This window comes from Rhinolophus sinicus, chromosome 4, assembly GCF_057876585.1.
Source record: "Rhinolophus sinicus isolate RSI-liver-muscle chromosome 4, RSI-T2T, whole genome shotgun sequence".
Lineage (NCBI taxonomy): Eukaryota > Metazoa > Chordata > Mammalia > Chiroptera > Rhinolophidae > Rhinolophus > Rhinolophus sinicus.
The window spans coordinates 26666080-26693571 of record NC_142504.1 but is presented as its reverse complement, the minus strand read 5'-3'; the positions used below and the strand labels follow the sequence as shown (position 1 = coordinate 26693571).

General features: G+C 32.6%; 1 protein-coding gene across 8 annotated transcripts in view; it reads left to right on the top strand.

Moving 5' to 3' along the window:
• PHF14 (PHD finger protein 14) overlaps positions 1 to 27492 on the top strand; it is a 175300-nt gene that overhangs the window by 102271 nt on the left and 45537 nt on the right. For 4 of the 8 annotated variants that reach the window (XM_074340778.2, XM_074340776.2, XM_088797733.1 and 1 more), the window contains exon 17: positions 9817 to 9934. In XM_074340778.2, the coding sequence (XP_074196879.1) occupies positions 9817 to 9934 (118 nt within the window). The other 4 variants (XR_012498888.2, XR_016021070.1, XM_074340783.2 and 1 more) reach the window with 4 other exon arrangements.

Sequence of the window (27492 nt, the reverse complement as noted above, 5' to 3'; positions counted from 1 at the left end):
TATTCTAATTACTTAGTAAGCTCCTAAAATTTCTCCTCCAAAAATAAAAGGACAAAGGTAGCAAATGAATATGTGTCAATAGGGAAATAAGTACAAGAAACATTCCAGAAACTTTTGAGAGATAAATGCAAGTGAATGACTTGAATATTTAGCTAAAATGAGTGTGTTTATAATCAATGACCAGATCTTTACAGTGAGGTGTATTCTGTGTCATTTTTGTTGCACAATCCATTCAAAAAGCTAGTTAGGGATATACTTTCCACAAGTGCAACCAAACATTTTGAGTGTAGTTTTTAAAAAAGGAAGGCAGTAGACACAGGGTATAAGAATCATTTGGACATTTCCTCGCTGAGCCTATTCTATAGTCAAGCGGAACCAGCCCCGCACATACCTATACAATGGGTGTGCTTGTTAGGTGTGCTTGTTTGCAGCACAGTACCATGCTTTCTCAAGCATTGTTAAGTTGCCATATTTGATGAAAAAAGTAGCAAAGTGCTCTTTTTCAAAACATGTATTAATCAAAAAATACATGGCTTCTTCTATAAATACAAACCTTTTATCATTTTTATATTTTCTTTTTGTTTTAGTAGGATAGATTTGTTATTTTGACAACAAAAGATTTTAATAATACAAGAGGAGGCAACTCAATCTTTCAAATGAAAAAATAGTTCAATTTAAACCAGTAAGAACCTACACAAGATCGTGACTTCTAGGTTTAGGGTATCTATCTCTTTGGACCAGATCATATGTTATTTGAATCTACTGTGGTGTTGTTAGTATGTTTCGTAAGACACAGTGCAGAGCTGCTATGATCTTTAAATGTTAATGTTCTTTTCTTATCACTTTACTGTGTAGATACCCTTCATGAGACCCAACTCTGCCACAGCTCATCCTCGGAGGCAATCCTGGAAACCTCTTTTATAAGTGTGATTTAAAAAATGTGGATAACACTCTCAATAGAGTACATAAAGTAAAGGAGAACAGCTATCTTGTCTTTCCCATAAGCTTATCACTGCAAAAAGTTGCCTTTGCTTGTCAGGTTTGAATAGAATGTAATTGATTGGTTTGTTACTTGGACTGACAAGGCACTTAATTTGCCTGTGTGGATTTTTTTCTATTTTTTTCCTTCTACTTTTTTTTTTTTCTGCACTAATCAGAAACATTTGATATGTGCATTGTTGAAAAATACTAGATAATGTCTTTTCAGAATTGTCCTATTAAGTAATGTTTTCCCTCTTGCTTCTTTGGCAAATGATGATATACTACAGTGTTTGGACTTACTGAAGAGTTACAGAAGCCTATGGGACTTAAATGCAATGTACTACTCAGTGTTGTTGAAAATACCAGTAACAAACAAGAAAGACAATGCATTCCACTAGTCTGCTATTCTGTTTCATCCAACTTAATACATATATTCATATATGAAATGCTGCATTAGGAAACAACTATATACTCTTATATTAAACATTAATTCTCTATATAACATTCAGTGAAAGTGAAAGACTTGTAAAGCGTATGTCATTGTAGTTTTGACTCATTAGTCCTAGTGTGAAAGCACTAAGATTATTAGCATGAAATCTTTACAACTTCAGATTTTAAGCTCATAACTAAGAGTATATCTGTGTTGATCTCTAGATCTTTTTTAAGTAATGCCCAAATTTATACAGCTTTTATTGATTTAATATAAACTTTCTGTGTTCAATCTGATTTTATTTTTCTTGACCTTAAGTACGAGGTTATGAAATGAGGGCGATACAAAGCTTATTGACTATACAACCTGCCAGCTGAAAGATCTTCATCAACATCTGTATCTTTCCAGAGGTTTACAGAATTAAAATTTGATCTTCAAGCTTTAATGATCCAGTTTTAAGTCAACTACAGAAATATGTTGAATATTTCATCACTCCATCTTGAACTGACTTAGAAGAGACTCTTTGCTGAAATTGAAATGCACATTTACATGTAAACTGTCAACTTGTTTCTTGGAATTTCCTGATTTATAAGTGGTGGTTTTGGACATCTTTTCAGGTATAGTGGCAATTGTAAATAGTTTAAACTTTAGGAATAGAATAGGTAATGTCATAATCAAAAGCAAGTGTAAATACAAAGTTGCTGTATGCTTGTAATCTATAGTTATAGTAAGGAACCATATTATTGGATGTTTAACAAAATAATATGTAATGTATATAAAATATGTATAAGCTGAGATTATTGATTTATTGAAAGAAAAATTTTAATAACCTGTAGCAAAACTAGTAGGCTTTCTTTTAAGAGTAAGAAAGGACTCATTATTTATCACTACATACGTTTAAGAAGAAGTTGGCAGTTTTTCCTACTGCTGAACTCCAGCTGATTTTAAGAAAAATTACAGACTGTCATTTTCTTAAAAGAATGTGCTAATGCATTAGGCCCTGGCCCTCCTTTGATATATGGTGAAAATTACTAGTGGTCATTTTATTTTAGATTTTTTGAGAAGTTATTAAGTCTTGTGGTTTTGGTGTCACTATTAATCAAAATCCTTTCCACTCTGGTTTTCATTAGAATACTACATCATCGTCATTCTCCATCTTGCAGTCTTCAGTGGTAGATAACGCTATTCTGTATTTGATGCTAGCCCTAAGAATCTTTGTCATACATCACAAATATAAACTGCATAATTCATTAGATTATTGGTCCTAGAAACATGTATTTAGAATGGGAGAACTTTTGAAGGAAGTAAAAAAACACTTTCTTTTAATAATCTCCTAAACGCCCTCATATTTCCACAGTATAAAAAAATTCTTTTTTTTCCTTAGTTGGTCCAGTTGCTATTTAAAGGAGACATTAATGTGTATTTAAGTAAGTACACACTAAATGGTTCATATTTCAGACATGTGTAAGAGAAAATGGCGCAACAGGTAAATGATGGCTATTTGTCACATAACAGGAAAAGGATAAAACAATAGAATATCAGGAAGGAAATTAAATGACTGAAATAAAAGAAGAATGAAATGGTCGTATATAGTGGTGGTTCCCACACTTTACAGTGTATCAGAATCAGAGGAAGGATTTGTTAAAACGCAGATTGCTACCTTATTCCCTTCGGATATTCCTTCTCTTCACTTTCACTTTACTTCCTCCTCTTAGCTCCCATCAGTTTCTCATTCATGGGCCTGGGATGAGGCCTGAAATTTTGCATTTCTAACAAGTGTCCAAATGATGCTGTTACTGCTGACCGGGGACACCACATTGAGAACCGTTTGTTGTGTTGTGGTTGACATTGATTAAATGTTGCTTTCATCTCCTCAAAAAGGCCCTTACATTTTCAAATATATTTGTTTTTACATAAAAGAATTTATGGTAGTTTATCTGCACATACAATATAATTTCTTTATTTTCACGAATTCAGTTAAACAAATGTTTATTTGATTTTATACCTATTATGGGGACAGCAGTATTTTAGATTCAGAAATGAAATCAAGAAACTTAGGTAGTCTTTGTTCATAATTCACTAACTGCTTTGTTAAGAAAAGATTTGACATTAGGATTGTGCCTGAACCTGAAAACATTATTCAGCCTTTATCCATCTTAAGTTTAGAAAAGATGTTTATATATAATTTATCCTTGTTATTCATGTGTTTCTTCAAAATACTTATCTGATTTTACATTTATGATATTAAAAATAGATTGCTGAACATAAATAATAAGAATATTCACACGCATTATCCTATTTCCCTAGCTTTACATCCTACTACTTAATGAAACCACTCTCTTTTTAAATGCTGAATGTTCGTTATTTGACAAAACTTACCACCACTGTTTTACTTGATTCACAATATAGGAATATTTTATGAATATATCCCCAAAATCTATTCAAGGAATTCAGAAGGATTCTCTGAAGCAGAGTGGAATATTATAATAACATTATTAACTTTGTTTTCTGAAATTGTTTTGACAACTGAAACTTGTATAAGACTCAGCTTTAGAGTTGCGTGGCATATGACGGCAGAAATTTTTTCTACAATCTGAGCTAGCACTTTGTAAATTTATATAATACTAAAGATTGTGATTAAAAATATTTCTGAGATGGATATGTATTACAAATACATTCTTTGTAAAAGTGTAGGCCTCTTTCTCCCACTGCTCAATCTAAGACTTTCTGCAGGCCTGCTGATAAGATTCACTGCTGTTCAGGTGCATAAGATATAATGAAATTGGATGCTCCTGCTGGGCTTTGTAAATAAAATGAGATTGACCCCTAGCCATTATCTCATTTATCTGATTTACATTGTAAAATCAAGATCTACACTATTGATTAGAGCATAATTAGTTAATTATGAACAGGGAAATACAAAGTTATGTGGGGCTTGAGCACAGCAGGTTGTACTGCTGAAAAATTTCCAAGGGCATGAGCAGATGGAGATCAGTTTATTAAAGAACAAAGCAGACGTGTTTCAAGTATGGAAATATCTAATCATTCTCTCTTGCTGTGAAGAGCTACTTGACCTTATTGTGTATTTTTATATGAATTATTTTGTTTCATTTTTTTGTTTCACTTTTGATCTTGTAAACTGGCTTCTGCAAATGTAGCTAACTGCAGTGATCCTATTATTTAAGTGATTATTAAATATGAATTTGGATTTCAATAATTATCCATATATTTTTTCAAATCAATATACTTCGTGTGTAAAAAATACTTTTGTCTTTATTACCACTCATCCATTAATTACTTCCTGTGATAAGTATCTATAGTGGCATTAATGAATATAGGTTTAAGATCTCCACATTAGTCTTATATTTGTGAAATATGATATGAAGACATTTTCGAAATATTTTGTATAAAAAATGCTTATAAAGGGGTTTGCACTAAAACTGTTGTAAAATACAAGAAATAAAATAGGTCTTTATTGATAATAAATGTTATTCTAATATTGGTAGAATGCAGAATTTTGTGCACGTTTGTATTATTTTAGAAGTGTTTTAACTCATGAGCTACAGTCCTGCATTTTCTCCATTTATAAGAAGTGACTAATTGAAATAATTAGCCACTGTTCAATGAAAGAATTATCATTACTGGTTAATAGATGTGTGTAGGTGTTTAGGCTGCTAATGAGATTTTATTTAAGTAATGTTAATATTTAAGACCAATTCTTTTGCTCTTGTATAACATTTTTACATAGAAATGATGGAAAAGTAAGAAAATCCTACTCATGAATTATCTTGATACTTAGGTTTTCTTTTTCTTTTTCTTTTTTTTTTGAAGTAAACAAATGTAATAGTATATATTTTTAGAGTCAATTTTTATTTTCTCTCTATAGACTCAGAAGGGACCTTAACAAAATGTTGCACTGATATTAAAGATAGCTATGATTACTGATCAACTTGATCATAAAAAATGTACCTCCCTTTTCAAAGCCTATGTTGAGGATTTCTCTTCTTCAAGTTTAGTATCACCTGGCTATAAATTATATGCACAGAAGGTACACTTAATTATTTCAGTTAGTTTAAAAAGTACTTATTTAGTGTACTCTCCTAGTGACATTATCAATTGGAAATTAGGGGAGCTAAAGAAACCTCTTGGAACACTGGCATTTAGCCTCTTAGGCTCAGGAGGAAATAAATCAGTTGTTTCTTATTTATTTGTATGTATATTCTCGGTAATCAGGTAAACATGACTGATTGCTCGTTATATGGATCATAGGACATATAGACATAAATCATTTTCTTCCTCTTTTTTGTCTAGGGTGCTATACTTAACCATATGCTAAGTAAGTATTTTAAATACATATAGAACTATGTTTATTTGCTCACTGCATTTTGTTAAATCAATGTCTAAAAGACTATATATACAGCTACTTTATTATTTACATCTGTATCTTATGAATCTGATGCCTAGGAAATTGTATTTAGTAAGAAATGAATTGAACCATCAATTTCCTTTTATCTCATAAATAGGATTCATTTTATCTCGTTTAAAATTGTAATTTTAGAGTGCCCTGTAGTGTTAATGTGTACAGTATTTACTAGATGTTCAAAGGATATTTCCTTAAACATCCAGTTTGCATTTTATTAAACATTTCATAGTGTTTCTTTATAGCTTAGTTTTATATTATATTTTAATAGTTTAAGACATTACCTCCCTGTTTATGTGGAATTTGTGTATTACAATAGTCTGTTTTTATTATATAGACATTTGTGTTATTTAATAAAGTATATTGTGTTATATCACTATGCTTTTGTGGGTCAATGACTGACTGCTTTTGCAAAAGATTTTTAAAACATTTGATTCCCTATTTATTTTTGATAAATATATAGTATATCATGGGCTGCAATTATGTTTTTCCAAGTATATATAAGAAGTAGAGGTAGAGACCATACATAATAATTTGGTCAATAGCTACCTGCACGCTAATTCAGCTTTTAGGTAGCAGAATGATTGCAGACCCATATGAGTTTCTGATTTTTGAGTGTTTAGAATGGACTAAATTTGTAACATAGCCAGAATTTTTTGGCTTACAAAATTTGCTAGTTTACAAAATGTATGCGTGTGCATGAAATAAGCAATCCACTATTTTTATCATCTATATTGTTCTTTGATTGTAGGATTCTTAATGGTACCTCTTACGTTTGTCTATGGTATATTAATTCTTGTAAACTGTGCTTGAGTTCCCTTGTGTCATTCAGGATATTTTTGTTACCAGCACATAAAGATTTCTTCAATTCAGTATTCTAGTGTAGAAACAACCAGATTTTTTTCTACCACATGGAAATAATTTTAGCTATTTCTAGAAAGAGCTTACATTTGTATATGTTTATTAACAGAGCTACTGATTTCAAGATTTATTTCTTTTTGTTTTTGCTCTCCTGAATTTTAGCAGTTCCTAAGTGTATTAACTACTCCTTTTTGCCATTTAGTCTTGGAGTTTTTATTTACTGATGAGTGAGCTGTAACTTGAGAGAACTCCCTTACTGCCTCTAATTCCAACAAGCAAATTCTTCCTTTCCTCTGGGACCTATCACAAACACATCAGAGTAACACATGTAGACCAACTCATTCTAAAAGGTTTCACTATTGAAGGAATCAGTAAGGATTAGGTCACTTCCAAATGGCTTAATACTTCAACATATGCTAAGAAATCTAGCATAAAAAATTTTCTTTTCCCTTTTGCATATCTTCTTGAGCTGAAAGATAACTTGATTCTACAGTTAATTGAAATCAGCTAGAAATTGGAACTATAGCAAACTTGTGTTTAGTTTATTAGCTGGAAATTCATAGATATACCAACAAGAATCACCGGCATACATGACAGTGAGAAATAGTGAATTATGATTCACCTTTATATTGATGTCATGGTGTTTCACTCGAATTATCCCCTAGAAATCTTAATTTGCAAGTAACTATGACACAGTCATAAAGTAAATATGCAGTCATGATGTTATAATTTGATATAAGCTAGGAAAACATTAATACCATAACTCTTCACCTATCAAGAGCCCAGATTATTGGCAATCTGCACTGTGAAGAACATAGCCCAAAAACCTGAAGTTAAGCACAAGAGACTAATTAACCTAAATTGATTCCATGTGCTTAACTCAGTAGATGTTCTCATTTTCATGTCTTTTTACTGTCACTTTGCATATTCTTAACAAGTTTAGTGATCTGGTTTCTGAATCCATAACAAATTATTGTTGGGAAATGCTGCTTAAACAAATACACTGACACTATCAGAAAGTTGTGACTGATAATTTCCAAGCAAGTTAGAACTCTGAAAACGTGTAAGAGTTGAATACTGGAATTTCAAACAGAACAGCAGATTGATGGTACTCACTCCAAACACAAAAGGCTGACACATTGTTAGACACAGAGTAACATATGTTACTTGTATTCATGACCCTGAGATGACAAAAATAGAGTAATTTATATTTGCTGTATTTTCCTGAGGAAGTAAAGACTGTGGTTCTTTCAAAAATTTCTATCAAAATGATTGAAATGCTAATTTTCAAGCTTGAAGAAATCTTCCCTCAGCTATCTAGAAATCTCAGCCTCATAAACTCTGAAATGCTTACACTCTGAAGGTTCCTATAACCATCCACATGTTTAATGTAATTGAAATTTTTAACTATTGAAAGGTAAATAAGTTGAATTGAGAAGAAAAAACAAAATTGTGTGGGCTAACCATTTAGTCTTTTTATCTTACAGTTGATGTTAGCTATATGTTGTCTATTGTTTTTTCTTAATGTCAGAACAACAGGTATTTAAACATTTTAACTGCTTTTAAATATAATTTGGGTAGCTTATTTATGATATTGGCATAGTAAATAAAGTACTGTTATTCTCATTTGATTTTTCCCCCCATACTAGAATTATCACAGTTAACATTTTTTTCCAAGTCTGTGTCTTGATTCTAAAAGATTTTTGGAAAAGTACATAAGTTTATTTGGTTCATAAGGAGAAGTTGTAGAGGAAGAGGTGCATAAACTTATGATACATAACTGTGTTTTAAACTTCTTTTACCTGAATAACTTAGCTAAGTTGCTAACTTTTCCGAAACTCTTGATTCCTAAAATGGGCCTTTGGGAGACTGGGTTTTATAGCATGATATCAAATTTTTAGTATAGTATAAATGTGTGTTTGTAGTCCCCTTTATTGTGATGGTTTTTAAAACTTAATTGTTTTTGTGTGTTGTTTATAACAATAGCTCCTTCCACCTTTTTTTCTAATAAAGGTTATTGAGTAGTAATTTACACTATATTCAAGTGATATATGTCCTATAATTTTTTTCCTTGCTTTCTTAGTTGTGGATTTCTCAACTTTTAAAATTTTTAAATCAGTAAGAGAAACAATATATAGAGAGAATCTGACTGATTGGTTTGGAGAAAGTATTATTTTTTTAACTTAAAAAAAGAACACAAGAAAATGAGGCATATCATTCTATAAGATATATACATCTTTGTTATTTGTTGTTAAATTTTGGTCTTGTTATTCCAAATGATGCAAAATTCTTTTTATAAGACACTGAAATAATACAGATCTCTCTTCATTGTCAGCAGGATGAGATTGTCTGAAACGAAGAATAGGTATGATAGTTTTCTTAGCTTTTGTACATCATAGGTGGCAAAGACACTATCAAAGCATTTAATAATAAGCTTTAAAATGTACTAGGAGGTCCTTTGAAAAACCAAATATTCTGAGAAAAAGTGACAGGTAAATTTTGAGAAAATTTGTATTTGAGAAAATTAATATCTAATTCTTAGAATGGTTTTTCTTTGCTATACATTGTGTTAGCATGCTGTAAACATTGGAAAATTTATTTCTAATCTAACTTAAATTGGAGAAAGAGTGTATAGAATTGATTACAGATTAGTGTATGTAGCCTAGTGGAATTCTTTAGAGTTCTAAAAAATTTTAAACAATCACAATGTATTGGAATAAATTCATAATCTTGAATTATATGTATCTTATATTATTAAATGTCTTTATCTAATAGGCAATGATTAATTCTTGAAGTTCAAAATTGAAATAGCTGTGTTTGTTAGTTTAGAATGTATATAGCTATACACATACATTCATTCACATGCTCTTAACATTTCTACTATCAAAGTGTCCTGAATGATACTTTTTTGTTTGTTGATTTTATTTTTGTATTTTGTTTTTCCTAAAACATTTATTTCAGGTTTAGATTGTTTTTGTCATAAACATTAACTTAATAATCTTGTGAGCTAAAGGTAGAATTACAGCGTTAAAGTTGAAATGTGCAAAAGTTTGCTATTTGTCTTTGAAAACGGTTTTTTAAAAAAATATTATTTAGATATACCATAAATCTGTTTACCCTGCAGGTGTGATGAATGCAGACTGTGTTACCATTTTGGCTGTTTGGATCCTCCTTTGAAAAAGTCTCCTAAACAAACAGGCTATGGATGGATATGTCAGGAGTGTGATTCTTCATCTTCTAAGGTAAGGGGGGGGAAAGCCTATTAGCAAAACTGTTTTTTCTCTTCCTTTTGATAGCTTTTCTATATCATATCACCAACTTCCCAACTTTAAAGAGAATTGGAATATGAAGGACCAACATTTTAATATCATGTACTTTAAAAATATATTGCCATGGTGATTTTATTGCTTTTACGTTAAAGAATAAACAGCTCTACTAAATTATATAAATTTCCCATATGAAATATTTTAGCTGTTTTTTGTATTCTGTGTTACTGTAGCATATTAAATAGTGTTCTAGGAGCCAAAGAAAAGTCACCCTTTGCTAATTTAACACACTTAGGAAATAAGGATTAGCAGGGGAATTCTGATTTGAGTCATAAGAAATTTGTTTTGAAAAAATATATATAAATATATATGTATCTATATGGTAATATTAATATGTATAAATATTAACCAAAAGAAAACCCCCCAAAAATCCAATTCTGTTTTATAGTTGACTCATCTTAACATACATAAGTATAATGTGAATGTTTCTGTTCTCTTTTTCCAATGAAAAATTAAATTTAATATAATAGTTAATCTGAAAGTCAAGAAAACTTAATTTTCTTGAAAACTTAATTTTCTTGAATATTTATGTTACGTCAATTCTGGTTTGCTCACTTTTGAAGACTTCCATTCCTGACCAGCAGGTAATAAATTTCTGTTTACATTTTCTTTTGAAAGATGTTTGCTAGTATGGTCCCCAAGAAGAAAACATTGGTAGATAATGTCATACTTTATAATTCAGTGAATTGCTGCAGAGCTTTTAAATTAAGAAAGCAGTATATTACTAACATCGGAGTCAAGAAAATATCATCTGAGGGCCTAAAAGAAACTCAGAATGAAAATTAATGTATTTTGTCCTTTATTTTCCTCTTTTTGCTTTGGTGGACTGTTACGTGTTAGGTAATAATGGGTATATTTGCCATGTTCATATATTTCAGTGGTATGAAAAGATAAAACAGTTATTGCCAGAAGAAAGGAAGTGAATCAGTTGCCAATAAATTTAGGTGGAGGAAGTGAATGTACAATTGTTATAGCCATAAAACATATATCCAGCTTCCTTTCTCTATGGTAGTCAGGATTATTAAATCCAAGAAGTCATAACTTTTACTATACAAATATGACACCATAAGAAATTATTTATTTTGCTTAGAATTTTAGATAATACAAGGTGAGGATATATAGTTGAATATGTGCTTGAAAATGTATTGCACTTTACGCAATATTTAACTGTTAACCTTGTCTCCAAATTTTGCCTACCAAGTGAAAGTCTAAAATATAGCCATGTTTACTCTCAGCAGCATAATGTATTTATACATGACTATCTTTCAAGTAATTGCCGTTTAGCTGTGGCTTTATGAGGACAAAAATGTTCTGTCAGTATTCCTTCCTATTAATTTTATAGAAATTCCACAAAAGTTTAACAAGATTTATCATATTTATATCTATAATTTTAAGTTTTAGCACATGGAAGATTTACCCAAGTGTAGATTTAATAATATTGATTTAATAACAATTTACTTAAAAATAGAATAGCTTTTTCTAAAAAAAAAATTGAGCTATAATTGACTATAACATTATATTACTTTTAAGTGTACAACATAATAATTCAATATTTGTAGACAGAAAGACTTTTTATTCTACCCAAACCCATAAAGTATGGAACGATAAGACTTTCTCTGCCTTATCAACCCCTGATAAACCTAGGCAGCCATTTTAGGTTTCATGAAAAATGACCGATTACATGGACATAGATATATACAGATACATGTGTATACATGCAAACACAAACCTACACACATATTGTCGCGTCCAGCGCAACACAGGCAGTGAGCGAAGAAGGGGCGGCAAAGGGTTAAGAAAGTAAGAAACAGAAATCAAGAAAGTTATGAAACAGGGGCTACGGGTCTCACAGCCTCAAAGGACTGAGAGCCCTGAATGGGGCCATACTGTGGCTTTTATTGATGCACACACAAGAAAGCAACATTGTTTTCTCCAAGGTCTGTGAATTTCACATATTATACTAAGAAACTGATTTGAACTAATTACCCCTGCCTGCAAGTAGCCCAACCGCCAATTTCAGGATGTACCTCCCTAAGAGACACAACCTTTATGCTGAAACTTACGGAAATGGATAGATGGAGAACTGATGTTATTATACCATTGAATCTCTTCCCAAGCAGGTTGTAGGAAGGAATGCAGCCACAAAGGCAGCTCTCGTTAACGGGGGGAAGGTGAGGGTCTGTCAACCCCGTGGGTTCTCATGTTGGTCCCCACTCGACTGTTCGACTGTTCGACTGTTCGTGGCTTGAGTAGTAACCACCCCCCCACCCCCGCCGCCCGGTGGGGAATCTTACTCATCATTGGCTGACCACCCATCCTCCGGGGCCAAACAGGGAGACATAGGGTATAAGCACAAAGGTGAAGCAAAGTCCCTGAAAGGATTAGTCTCACAGACTGTCCTTTCTTTAGGTGCAGGTATGAGGGGACAGACGGGTAGGCTGCTGCGTGACAACAACATATGAGTACAAAATCACGGAAACCCACATGCACAAAACATACCTTCTCTCATAGGCTACGCTTCAAAGACATTTGACTAAGGCAGCAGCTAACCAGAAAGTGAACTGTGTTTATTTTCAGTGGAGCTAGTTCATTGCTACCTGTCACCATAAATGACTTGTTTTTTCTTTGTCAGTCTTTACCATGTTGTGAAAACACTATTGCTAATGAATGCTGTATCCCTGGAAAAGCAATGTATTTCATTCCTCTTCCTCAGCCTCACCCATCTCATATTTCTTCATCTCCACTCCCATCTACCTGGAGTAGATAGAAGCCCAATACCTGGACTCATTCAAGCCTTCTCCATCCTTGTCCCATATAGAAAATCACTTCCTGAGTCCTGTAAAAGTTTTCCTTAAATGTTTCTCCAGTCTGTTTTTGCTCCTTTTCTCCACTGCTACTGCCTTGATTCAGTGCCTCACTTTTTCCTCATTCTATCTAGTTCCTCCTATTTTAATATGAAGATATCTATATAGGTCTACCAGACTCATGTCCCCTATTACCCATTCCCTTCACTAGAAGCCTCCAAAATGAAGTGTTTGTACCCCAGCAGATAGAGAACATGCTAATGAAATCAACTTGCTTCTGTATAACATCCCATTTTAATTTCTGTGTCTGTTTTATAATGTAAATAATATGTTAATGCTGTAGAACAGGTACATAATTTCACACATATGTACTTATGTTAAGGTGCATTGTTAAATATTTTTAGTACTGGGGTACATAAAAAAATATTTAGAGACCATAGTCCTATCCTGCTACTTGAATAATCTTTCTCAAGGTATATTTGTCACACCTCAGCTTTACATCTGTCAGTGTCTTTTCACTCTCCTACATATAAAAAAAAAAATACAACCAAAAAAAAAAAAACCCAGGAAATTAATATCGATACATTATTATCTTTAGACTTCATTCAAGTTTTGCCATTTGTCCCAGTAATGTTCTTTATAGCAAAAGGATCCAGTATAGAACCACTTGCTGTATTTAGTTTTCATGTTTCCTTAGTTTTTAATCTGGACAGTCCCTTAGTCATTTTTTTTTTTTTTTCACTTTGACCTTGCCACTTTTGAAGATTATAGGGCAGTTACTTTGTAAAATATCTCTCTCATTTTGCATTTTTCTGAACTTTTCTTGTGGTTAGATTCATTTTGTGCGTCATTGATAAAAATAACACAGATGTGATGAGTATGCATTCTATCAGGTGACACATAATTTCAGTTTGAACCTTATATGATGTTAAGTTTTATCACTTGACTAAGGAGTTATCGGCCAGTCTTCTCCATTCTCTTCCCCTTTCTAATTAATAAGGAATTTGTGGAGGAGAACCTTGCAACTATGTAAACATCCTATTCCACATCAAACTTTCATTTTCAGGTTTATTCAATGGGTTATATTGCTTACTATCATTATTTATTTTGATATTCTAATTGTCCTAAATTTGTTTAATAGGAATTACTTTAGGCTGGCTTCTGCCACTTCAAGTTGGCATCTGTGGCCTTCTGACATGATCCCAGCAATCTTTGAGTATTTCCTACTAAAAATGTTCCAGGCTCAACTTGTACTTTCCATTCTCCTCCCTGCTCTTGGAACCAACTGTTTCTCCAAGGAACTCTGGTTCCTTTTAGTGGAGAATTGTCTTTAGAAACAACTAGATGTGCTCATTGTTACCGGGATGTTGCTCCTCCTAGGTCTTCTCAGCAGGCAATGCCAAGGAGTAGGTATATGTACAGGCACACCTCCTTTTATGGCACTTCGCTTTATTGCACTTCACAAATACTGTGTTTTTTACAAATTGAAGGTTTGTGCCAACCCTACATTGAGCAAGTCTGTTGGCACCATTTTTCCAATAGCATTTGCTCACTTTGTGTCTCTGTGTCACATTTTGGTAAGGTATATATGTACATACATTGTTTGTTTTTTTTTAGACATAATGCTATTTCACACTTAATAAACTACAGTGTAGTGTGAACATAACTTTTGTATGCACTGGGAAACCGAAAAAATTCTTGTGACTCCATTTATTGTGATATCTCTTTATTGAGGTAGTCTGGAACTGAACCTGCAATATCTCCAAAGTCTGCCTGTATTATTCATATACGTACACATATTTCTGTGTCTTTATAGATGTTGGAAACCATTCTGGTTTTCTACCTTTGCCTGTCGGGAACTCCCTAACAGAAAACTGGCTCCTGTTATCCTTAATATATATTCTTGTATGATTAATCCTCTGATATAAAACTAATCTCTTTCACCCTCCACCTCCAATCTACATGGATACCTACTTTGCTGAACATAACCTGATGGTTTTTAGACTGAATTGTTTAGGAAGGAGAGAGAGGGAATGAGGGTGATGGACATTTATATTTTTTTACAAGCTCCTCACATTATTTTAATGATCAATCAAGAATAAGAACCACTATTTTATGAATTATTCAGTTATGACAAAAGTTTTTAAGCTACAAATTAACTTTTTTAGAATTTTAAAACAAATATACACACAATGCATATGACCCAAATCAAACTTTAACTGACACTTTAAAATTATGATATATACTCTCATATAAAATATAGGGTAGACTTATTTTTTAAAATAAAGTTCACAGTTCATTATTCACTCTTTTTCTAGGGTATATTTGATATAGATTTCAACAATCTCTGCCTGCTGAAACGCCCAAACTTATTTTGACATGGTCATTGAACATGTGTAAATATTTATTTTTAAAGTGCTTCATCCAACTCATCTATATTTACAAATTCAACTGAGAATATAAATATACATCATATATTTTACAGTGACTATGCCAGTTATGATTTTAGTTTTTTTATCCTTGTTTAAACTCTGTTTTGTGTAATGCCATAGAGTGTACATGACAGGTCATTATGAGCTGTCTTAGTTTGGAGACCTCTATGGGGTTCACTCTTACTTGGTCTTTCTAGTACACTACTCTCTTTGAGCCTTAACTAAGTTAAATTCATATGCATAGAAATCACATCTAAATCCCATGGAAGATTCTCTTGAACTACATATACGTATGTCAGCTGAGGCAGGTGGTACATTTTGATAATCATTTGTATCAGAAATCCCTGAGTAGGGGAAGTATGATTTTTTTTTTCATTTTTGTTTTATTTTCTAAATTTTCTGCATTGAGCAAGTTAAATTCTATAATCAATGTACTTACGTCAAAATGACATGTATAAATATTTTCAAGTAAAATACTCATTGAGAATTTTGCCTGTGTAAGAACTGAACAGAACAATCTCTCCAAGGAATATCTTGCCACAATATATTGAAGAAGCACATTTAACTGACCTGGTAATATTGGAAACTGAATGTCTGAATTTTATGTATTATGAAGATTTATGAAAAATATAAAATTAAAATGAGTTGTCCTTTAAGGGTCTTTTAAATTTGAAGCACATAACTGACTCATAAAAAAGGACTTTTTAATATTTTAAGTATTCATTTGGCCTCGGGGGTTTTATTGGACATTAGGTTAAATTTTAAATTTCTGAATTTAGCAGTTGACAGAGAAGTCATTTTCAGGTAGAACTTATACCTCTTAACCGTCTAATTCAGTATTCTTCTAGCACTAGTGTGACAAGCATTAGACCTTACAACAGTGTGCTTTATTAAGCTTTACTGAGTATTGATTTTCCTTTTACTAATTCAGGTATGTAAAAGTCTAGAGAAAAGTTGTTTATACAGTATCCTACAACAGAACCCCTAGAACAAATCTATTGTGGTTTGTAGACCTACTAAAAGTCCAAGAATTAAAACTGTGCTGTGGTTGTCCTTGATGATCGCTACAGTTAAATATTTAAACTTGAGATTTCCCATTTGCTAGTGTGTGGGATAAAGCCCACAAACCTCCAGTTGATCTTCCACCTTATCCTAGACCAAATTCAAGGTGTTGCCAGTTACTATAGCATTTTCCCTGGCAGGCAGAATGATATGCGTATCCTTGAAGCCCTTAGTTTCTAATTAAGTGCTGTACTTTCTGAGTAGTAACAATGATTTGTGATTCAATAAAGAGTGATAGCCATTAACAATTCCACTAATTATACTTGATACTTTGCTTTTTTTTTAAAGCAGAGTGTGTTGTTTGAACTAAATATTTATGTACTTGAAATCACTATTTATTTGTCATTATTGCCTACTCAAAGAGGTTGTTCATTTGATTGCCCTGTACATGTTTCTGAAACCTATCCCTAGGTAATATTTTTATCAAATAACAATTTTCAGCAAAACAAAGATTGTTTATGGTTATTCTTTATAATAGCATTGGAATCTATGCTGATTTATTTAGTTCTGTAACCTAAGATAGTTTTCATGGGGACTGTGTAATACACATTAAGCATATTGGTATATACTTCAGTAAGTCATGGTCAGGTATTCCTTAAGAATCTTTTTGAAAATATGATTTATTTCCTCCAGGTAAAGTTTATCAATGTTTATGACATACATTTTAATATATTTCAGTGTCATATTCACAGAGAAAGAAAATGATTGGAACCTCTAATATTAGACAAATATTTTCTATGTTAATCATTTGCAAAATTAAAAACTAAATTACTTTCTAAGTTACACTTACTACAAACTGGAAAAACCAAGCCATTTTTTAATTTAGATGGCATGCGAGCATGCTGTGGCATACCATATGAGATGAGGAACTGAATCAGAGCTGAGATAATTAATCAAAGTACAGCAGAGTGCCATGTATAGGGATGCCTTCCAGAACTCACCAACACCGTACTATCCTTTAGTTTTAAAATCGTTTTGTGTTTTTATGTTTTCGTTTTATTTATTCAGGAGAAAAAAAGTCCCCTACTAAAAATTAAGCTGAAAAATGGTTCATTACAGCTTTAAAAAAGTTAATCAGAATATTTTTACATTATTAACCCAGAATTTGAAATATTAAAGTTGTGGTTCATGATATACGAATGTAAAAACTCAGAAGGAATATAGAATATGTTGATTATATAAACTTGTTATTCCAGCATTTATATATAATGTGAGTCTGAGAGACATTGTTCATTACAAAGGGATAGTCCTAGCCCATTTTCAGAGTTGTAAAAGTAAGCTGTACAGGCTCACATCCTAGCTTCAAAAAAGAGAGATTCCTGTGTTCTAGATATAGATACAGTTAGTTCATTCCTTCTAATTTATTAAACATTAGTTTTGTAGAATTACTTATCTATTAACAAACTGTCTTTCTCACCTACACCTTGTGGTTTAAGAAGTACCCTTTTGCCTACCACTAAGATAGACTTCAAATCTAAGCTAGAAAACTCAAAGCATGAGCTTTCATAGTTAAATGGAATTGAGTTCTAAAATCAAATGTATTTAAGCATTCTAATTTGCATGTTTGAATAGACACGTTAGCAAAATTGAAAAGAAATGATGGATTAGGGGTTGGAGACATAGTGAATGTCTGTTATGCCATATTACTTACATTTTAACATATTCATTTTTTGACATTTCTGAAATTAGGATGAATATCTCCAAGTAGTTTATGCCTTATAAGTGGTGATATTTTTCCATAAAAAATTTGCCATTAAATTTATGGCATTTCCTATAATTCGAGGGACTGTAGAGTCATTTAAAACATACAGAAAGTTAAAGTGTGCAATGTGATATAGAGGAAAGAGCTTCACAGGCTTTGAAAAGAAAGAAACTGGGTTCAGATAGGAACTGTTTACCATGTGTGTGACCTTCAGCAAGTTGCTTCACTTCAGGTGTGTTGCAGGTGGTTCATTTGTGAACAGTTTAACGGCAATACTTGGAATAATAGAGATGTAAATGTATCATTCAGTACACGGCATCTTTTCTTATTCTTAACACTAAGCAAGCATTTTAGTTAGAGAAAAGTTCAAAATTAGTGACAATGTTCTGATTTGCAAGTGTAAGAAATGTTTGTAAAAAGTAATCGGAAGTGCAGTGTTCTGTGTTTTATTTTTTTGTCTCCCCATGTACCAAGTGAAAATATTTCTTTTTCAGAGTTTTACACTAAATAAAGTCATGTCTAACTTTTTCATTCTCAGAAAGTTCTCTTTGTTTTCGTTTCTTGCTAGAGTTAAGAGGCAATAACAAGTATTTTTATAACTTATTTTTAAACTAAGGCACTATGGGTCTCGAGGCTTTTAAAATTATATACTCTTCCATAAGGTATTTTTTTTCTAAATTTATTGTATATCATTAGTAAATAATGGGTCTTTTTTATATATTGATGGCAATGACTATTTCACATTAAGTATAGAAATATGGTCCTCTGAATTCCACAGATCATACACTAATGTGTTTATTTTATTTTATAAGTATAAGGCATTATGTTTAGAAAGTAAATATTTACTTTTACCTTTAAAACACTGGTGCTATCAAGTACTGAATAATAGGAAAAGACATAATAAGATACGAGCATAAAAGGGAGACTTGTTTTTAACCAAAAGACATGTTTTGTTAATAGGTGAAGAAATATCCAAATTTCCCATACATTGTAGAGAGGTATTATTTCCTTGTCAAGGTCATGAAAATTATAAACTTAAAACTACAATAAAAAAATAATAAAATTTAAAAGTAAGAAACCACTGAAGATAGGTATAAGGTAATTTATGTGTCCACTTTGTCAAGGTGTATGCAGCTTTTTATAATAAAAGATTCATCAAGCCTAACGAATGGCTTTTAGAGAAGAGGCATATATCAGCAATTCATCCTTTTATTGTTAAATGTTTGAATACTTTTAAGGATGGAAATGTAGGAATTTCTGAGTTAGCATTTTCACATTCCTTGTGGAGTCTGGAAATTAAGGTTATTAACTTTTAGGGCATACTGTAGAAGCATATTTAGAATTTCATAACATGATTATGTGCCTTCAATATGTCTGAAACAGCATTTATGCCAAGAGAAAGTCTCATTTTTTAATAAGGAAATTGTACTCATTTCAGATGCTACTAATGCCTCTTTCTTTTGGAAAGGTAGACTCTCAACATGTGCTTTATATGTATGTGTCAAATGGCAAAGATTTATGCGTGTAAATTCTTCAGACCCCTATCTTGACACACATTCTTTCTCTGTGTCTGCCACCTGCATCCCTGATTCCCAATGGAAGAAACTGTTTATTATATACAGTCAGCCCTCTATATCACGGAGTCTACACCCATGGATTCATCCAACCGAGAACTGCAGTTGGTTGAATCCAGGGATAAGGAATTTATGGATACAGAAGGCTAACTAAGAGACTTGACAATCCGAGGATTTTGGTGTCTGCTGGAGTCCTAGAAACAATCCTCATTGGATACTGAGGGATGACTGTACTTCCTTAATCGTAGCATATGAATTTCTCTGTTTGTTTACTTCCATGTTACTTAAAAAATTGAATATCTCTTTCTGGAAATATCTATGTGCTGTTCTTAACACATTTTCCCTTGGTAAATGCTGAGTAAAGCAAATTATAAGATTGGGGAACACACTATCCTCCACTGGCTCGCAACCCCTGCTTCATCCAGTCCTGTTCCCTATTAAACTCTTGGCTTCAGTTCTCATTTTGACATGGCCCATTCTGCCATGAGCTAATTTGAACTAATTGTAATAGGCTAGGTGAGCATCACTTTATTCCCTCTTGTGCTTCATTAAAAAAAAAAATCTTCTGATTTACATCATAATTTGTGATTTTCATCATTTGTCAATCCCCATAGCCCAAATGCCAGTGATTTCTCCTCAAAGTGTAGTCTACAAACCACCTGCGCCAGGATCTTCTGAAGTACTGTTACATACTCAGTTTGGAAGCCCCATGCAGACTGGCTACTAAATCAGGATCTCTGGAATGGTGCTCAGGAGTCGGCACTTTTATAAACACCATAGGTGATAATTACGATTGTTAAAATATAAGAACCACCGCTTTTAACTCTAATTTCTTTTAAATTCCTTACGTATAGTTTTCTCTCCAACTTCACTTCACTATTCACTTATTGTACCTATAGGTATCATTCTCAGACTTTGCTGTTCTGAGACTGTCCTTCTACCCCGCAGGGAGGTTCAAGGTAGATTGATGACACCTGATTCAGGTTCAGTAAAGCAGCATTTCTGGATTACGAATGTACCATATTGCCGTTCTTCTTTCTAAGTTTTGGAATTGCCCAGCAACATCTCAGGGTTTATCTCTGAGCTGTATTCAATTTGTCCCTATCAAGAATCTTCCTCAATTACTTTGCCTCATCTTTTCTCTACATCTTTGAGGCAGTTGACACTGTTAGTAACTTTCTCCTTTTTACAAACTCCTTTCTTGCCTCAGTGAGCCTCTTGTCTCCCAATTTTCTCACTTCTTAGTAGATCATTTCTTTCATCTTTTGATAGGCTTCTTTGCCTTGTTTTCACAGTCTTCTGTTTCTCACTCTGCAGGTGACAGCACCCACACCCAAAGCTCAGTACCACTCCAGTTTTGCTACAGGAAAACCTGGGATTTAGGATTTAATGATTCATCTACTTTCTCTGAGTTCATGGTCATCAAGAGAAAGACTTTCTGTCTTTTAAAATATTATTCTTTGTAGTGGTAATTTTATCAATAAGTTCTAGTTGGCCATTTCCACTACGTCCCCTTTTACTACAGAGTTCAAATAGCATTTACTTAAGTAAGAGAATACATATTAACTGATCTCTGAGTGAAATATTATTCTGGAGATATGATTAAATATCCTATAATTGAGGTGTCAGACTCTGAGTGTTGTGTAACTTCAAAGCTAGAAAGCAATAATTCAAAATAGCAATTTGTTAAATATAATAGAACTAATAACATTTATAATACAATCTTGCTTTAAAAAGATACATGCCTCTCACTCTTTTTCTTTTTACTTTTTTCTTTTCTCTGACTTTACCTTTCTGGAGAAAGTTGGACTCTGAAAATAGTTACATACATTGTGTGTTTTTTCTTAAATTTCTTATCAATGTAATAATGGTCATTGTAGAATATTTGGAAATTAAAAAGTGTTTAAATTACCTGCAATTATAGCACCTAAAAATATTACAGTTCTGCTCCTGTTTTGGTACTGTATCCTATTCTTTAAAATTGCAATTATGTTCAGCATTGGAAACTGTCAACCGAACAAAAAAACAATCTACTAAATGAGAGAAGATATTCACCAATGATACATCCAGTAAGGGGTTAATATCCCAAATCTATAAGGAACTCAAACAAATTAACACCCCCCAAAAAAAAATCTGATAAAAAAATAGACAGAGGACCTGAATAGACATTTCTCCCAAGAGGACATGCAAATGGCTAATAGCCATATGAAGAAATGCTCAATATCACTAATCATCAGAGAAATGCAAATCAAAACCACAATGAGATACCACCTCACTCCTGTCAGAATGGCTATCATCAATAAATCAATAAACAACAAGTGTTGGCCAGGATGTGGAGAAAAGGGAACCCTCGTTGAGTGTTGGTGGGATTTAATTGGTGAAGCCACTATGGGAAACAGTATGGAGGTCCCTCAAAAAATTAAAAATAGAAATACCTTATGACCAAGCAATTCCATTTGTAGGTATTTATTCAAAGAAATCCAAAAGACTAATTCAAAAAGATATAGGCTCCCCTATGTTCATTGCAGAATTATTTACAATAACCAAGATAAGGAAGCCACCGAAATGCACATCAATAGACGATTGGATAAAGTAGTAGTACATGTATACAATGAAATATTACTCTGCCATAAGAAAAAAGAAAAAATGAAATCTTGCCCTTTGCAACAACATGGATGGACCAAGAGGGAATTGTGCTAAATGAAATAAATCAGACAGAGAAATACAAATACCATATGATTTCACTTACATGTGAAATCTAAAAAAATTAACAAACAGAAACAGACTTGTAGATACAGAGAAGAACTTGATGGTTGCCAAATGGGAGGAGCTTGAAGGAATGGGTAAAAAAAGGAAAGGGATTAAGAAATACAAACCAGTAGTTACAGAATAGTCATGGGGATGTAACGTACAGCATAGGGAATATAGTCAATAATATTGTAATAACTGTGTTTGGTGTCAGATGGGTACTAGACATAGCGGGGTAATCACCTTATAAGTTATACAAATGTCTAATCACTATATTGTACACCTGAAACGAATATAATATTGTATATCAACTGTAATTGAAAAACATTTTTAATTGCAATAATATTATACATTCTGTTATTTAATGGTTTTTTTTCCATGTAATTGTATATATAACAATTTTTCATGTTGTTAAATACTTTTTTCTAACCAGATTTTTAAGTACGGTGCAATATTCCTTTGCACACATATACCAGTGTATTTGCTGGGTCAAAAAAAATGAACATGTTTAAAACAAGAAAGGACCATAGTAGTAACAATAACAGCAATTAACATGTATTGACTACCTCTAAGTGCCTAGCATTATCTAAGCACTTACAATAATGTATAATCCCATTTAATCCTCACCATAGTCTATAAATCACTGTTTTTTATCTTTTTTGTGGATTAAAAAAAAAAAAAAAGAGGTTCAAAGAAGTTAAGGATTACACAACTAATAAGTGGTTTAGCAGTGATTCAAACCCAGATCTACCTGATTCCAGAGGCCTATGGTTTTGAAACTTTATTTTATATATTGAAGTATTTCCTATTCTTTGTTGCAAGAGATTTTCAAATTAGATTTTTGTCCTAGAGACAATTTAGATTTTCATTATGTAGAAACTCAGATCATTTTCTACTATAAATAAATACCACTAGTAATAGAAAAAGGTAAATGCCTTGTTATTAAGTGGGACCTCTTTTGGTCCTTTTAACGAATAGGGGAATAAAGCCTGGAGGTAATTCTTAAAACAAATAAATTGATTAAAGATGGTTCTACTTTACAATGTGGAAGATAGACTAACTCCTCAAGGCCTTTTCTTCACAAAATTCAATGAAATAAGTATCTGTGTTAAGGGAGTTGCCACTTGACAATATGGATGATTTATGTAGAGCCAGAGAATCTACTTCATTATACTTGGAGGGAGGGTGAGGGAAAGGGATTTAAAAGTGAATTTTTTTATTAGACACTAAACACTGTATGTTAGCTGAGTCAAATATGGCTTTTTAATGTTTGTCATGAGTTGTGAAGTTTGAAAACCTGTATTGTGAAAAGAAACTAAACCCAGACACATTCAATCTCTTTACAAAGATAGTTTAAGAAATATTTTGATTTGTCCAGTGTCAGCCACTTTGTGCACAAACTGGAAAATTTTGTATATTTTTTCAATAGCAGCATTCTTTTGCAGTAAAAATTTCCCTTATTGAAAAACGGTATCTTGTTTGTCAGTAGGTCAAATACTAATTTTAATGTAATTTAGATTAATTTGGGTTATTTTGTTCACCAAAAAGTATGGTTATTATTTCACTTACACTAAGTTAAAAAAATGTTTACCTCTTCCTTGACAGATAAAGATCCATACATGTAACTCTTTTTACTCTACTGTATTTCCACCTGTGACCTAACTCAGCCTTCTAGGTTCTTTTGTGGTTTCAGACTTCTACTAGTTGTTTTAGGCCTTAATACCGTATATTGTTCTTTTCTTTTCATTGAACTATTTCATATGCTAAATTTAAACTCTGGTCACCCAAGATGCAATTTATTTTAATGTTTTCTCTGAAGGTTTCTTAAAGGTTTATGTTGTAGTGTTATATCTTCTTTGAAGTTAAGCTGGTTTTTGGTTAAATGTACCTTCAATAATGTCTACAAATGATTATCTGCTTCACTGGTTTGAAAACTCTTTAAAGTATGCTTATAGAGGTTACATTTTTTAAGGATCACTTTGAAAAGTTCAAGCTGCATCAAAGCGTTTTTATCAGTTCACGTTTGTGTTCCTGAGGGAGTGGACTATTGTCTCAACTTTTAAAGACAAATAGTGTTCTGTAAATTCTGTTTCTAAAATCAGGTTTTTAAATTTAGATTATCAGATATTTGTGAATCGGTTTCCAAAGCACAGATATATAGGTAGCTTAAAACAAATCATAAACATAAGGTAATGCAGCATTATTTTCCTATTCTATTGCAGCAGTTTCAATATACATACCAATAGCCAAAAAATATTATTTAATAACTCAATTTAAAATTTATTCTAGTCATTCGTATCTAGTCATTAGTTTAGTTATCATTAATTTTTTCCCATTTGACGTCATTTTAAGTTGTGAGCGGAGTAGATATTTTTAGAAAACGTTATTTTCTCTTTTTTATAAACAGGCAAACTGATAGACGTTTAGACACTTTTTCCATTTTTTCCATTTTGTCTTCCATTTCGTTTTGAGTGTTCCTAAGTCTGCTACTCATTTATCTAATCTTTGCAGTGAGGCAAACTTTCTATTTTCATGATGTGGCTGTTCCAAAATGCCCAAAATTTCTCTTTTTTCCTACTCTTGTTCACCTCCTCAGTTTCCCAGAGAAAGCATCCTGACCCTCTATATATTTATTGAGGATATTGGTGTTTGTCAGTAAAAAGCTTCTCTAAGATAGGAACCTCCCTTAATAGGGTCAAATATTTGTTAGTTGCCTTTTTATTTTTTATTTTTTACTCACCATAGCAATTTGAAAAAATAAAAATCCTGCAGTTTGAAATTGATACCTTTAAACAAAAACTCTTCGGATTAATTTTGAAGAGTACAAAAGGAAACGGTAAAAGTGGTCGTATCTGTTCTCCATATTAAATGCTTTAAGGACTAATCAGAGTCTTATTTTTAAAAACTAATCTTCTATTTTTATTCAAATGTAAGTAAATTTTATTCTTGAATTCAAGTCAAGATGCAAACAGAAAGCAACTTAATTCTTTCAGCCCCATTACCTTTAAACAACAAGCTCTGTTGGATCTTGTCTCAAATGACTCTAGGGCCTATGTCATGTTTTTTGTGTGTGTTTTTTTCTTTCTTTTTTTGTCTCCCTGAGGTATTAATAGTCTCTTTTTCTTTTTAATATCAAAAATCTAGTCCAGTTTAACGTCAGGGCTTCAGTCTCTCAACCAGTTCAAAGCTTCCTCACCAGCTCGGGTCTGCTTCAAGCCAGGAAATCTAGTTTGAAATGGAGCCATATTGGACTTTGACTCTTGTCCCTGCTTCCTTTTGTGAGTTTTTAATGCTATCTCATCACTAGGGTTTTCCTGCCTGCAGTTTCCTTGATGTGAGAAATGCCTTCTCCTGTGGGTTACTTATAACTCATTTTCAGAACTTAAGTTCCTTTTCTCCTCTTTGATTGGTATCACCTCATTCCCACTAGGCTGTCCTCTTTGGTTAGGTATGTTTCTCGACAACCAGAATCTTGCTGTCTTTCAAGGGTTATCATCTGTCCTAAGTAAGCACATGAAAACTCTTGCCCTGCAAGCTCAGAAGAGCAATCATTCCCCCTGCAGTCCAGCATCCTTTCTCTGCTGCTCTGTCACTATAGCTAGACAAACATGCATCACCACCCAGTCTCTGTGTCCCTCAAACTCCGAGGGGACATACTCTCTAAGTGCTTTTCCGAAAATTCCTCTTATCTAGGGACTTCCTTTAAAGTATCTCTTCTAAAGAAATCCTTACTCGCCAATCTGACCTTTCCTCATTCTTTAGGCTTCTCTTTTGAGTTACCGGACCAATTTTTGTGAGTGTGAGACTTTGAAGAAAAATATTTTCTGAAATATTTTATCAGTGCATGTCTTTTTTAAAAAAATAATTTTTAGACCATTTATGAGAGATTGAGAGATAAAACTTCATCCACCCATGAGTCCTTTAATGTGGTTATGTCAAATACCCTATCACGTGACTCAATTCATTATCCTCTTTTTTTTTTTTTTTTTTTTAATACTTTCATTTCTTCAAATACTTTCAACCAGTTCTTCAGCTCTTCTCAAGACATGCAGGCCAGCATCCTTCTTCTGACTACTGTACCCAAAAATGTTGACTTGGCATTTTAATATATACTTTCACAAAACATTAGAGCCCTCTATTATAGTTTCCCAAATTTCTCTGGATCCACTGTTTTGATTCAACTGTGTGTTTTTTTTGGCCAGAAATAAGTGGAAGAAATTATGAACTTAGATTCCCTACAAATTTATGCCTCCTAAGTTAAACCAGGCCTCATTGCTGTCTTTTGTGAACTCCTTATCAGATTTCTTATAACAGTTATTTTAAATCTTTGTCACAAATCTCAAGTCTCAGTTTTATTTCCAGCACACTCATTTTTCAAGATGACTCTGTCTGTTCACAGCCATATTCTCATCTTATCTCCTCTCAATTTGAGAAATAATCTATGTTACTTTCCCTCCTCAATATCTTATTTCCTGTCTCAGAAGAAACAAAAATAGTCACTTTTGTTCTTTATTGCAAAAATCTTCTTTCTCTTCAGAATTTGTTTCTATTCTCATTAAGCCAACCCTTAGAGGGTTTTTCTTTTTTTTTCCCCGTAAATTAGTCTTTTCGAAAGTGACTTTTCACCTGTCCTTCCAGGTTAGAAAACATAAGGAAGGAGCTCTGCGTAGTCCATACTATAGAACAGATGTCAGTCTTATTTTCAAGACTGTCTATAATCTGGCCCCATTCTAATATTCCAGATAGCTCTCTCGCTATCTCCCTCTCTCCCTGCTCCCTCCGTCCTCCTTTTCCTCTCTTACAAATATCATCAGGGTGTTTTTCGGATTTTTTTAATGTCCAACTTAAATCCTAATTTTCTTCACAATCCTTAGGACTAGACTAAATTTATTTTGCATTTTTTTTGTCACACTGTTCATTTGGTATTCGGTAGATGTCTCTTTGTATTATTATTCATCTTTTTATGTCTAGATTCTTTTTACTAGCTAGATTGCAAACTCTTATGGCAGAGGATATTCCTCTCATACTTCCTTGAAGACAAGGAACCTGATTGTTACACGTAATTTTTTCTAAGATAGATTTAAAATTGCTCCTGGTAGTTCTTCACTGCTAGCCCATTTCCTATTCTTCTTCAAATTATTTTTATTTTGCT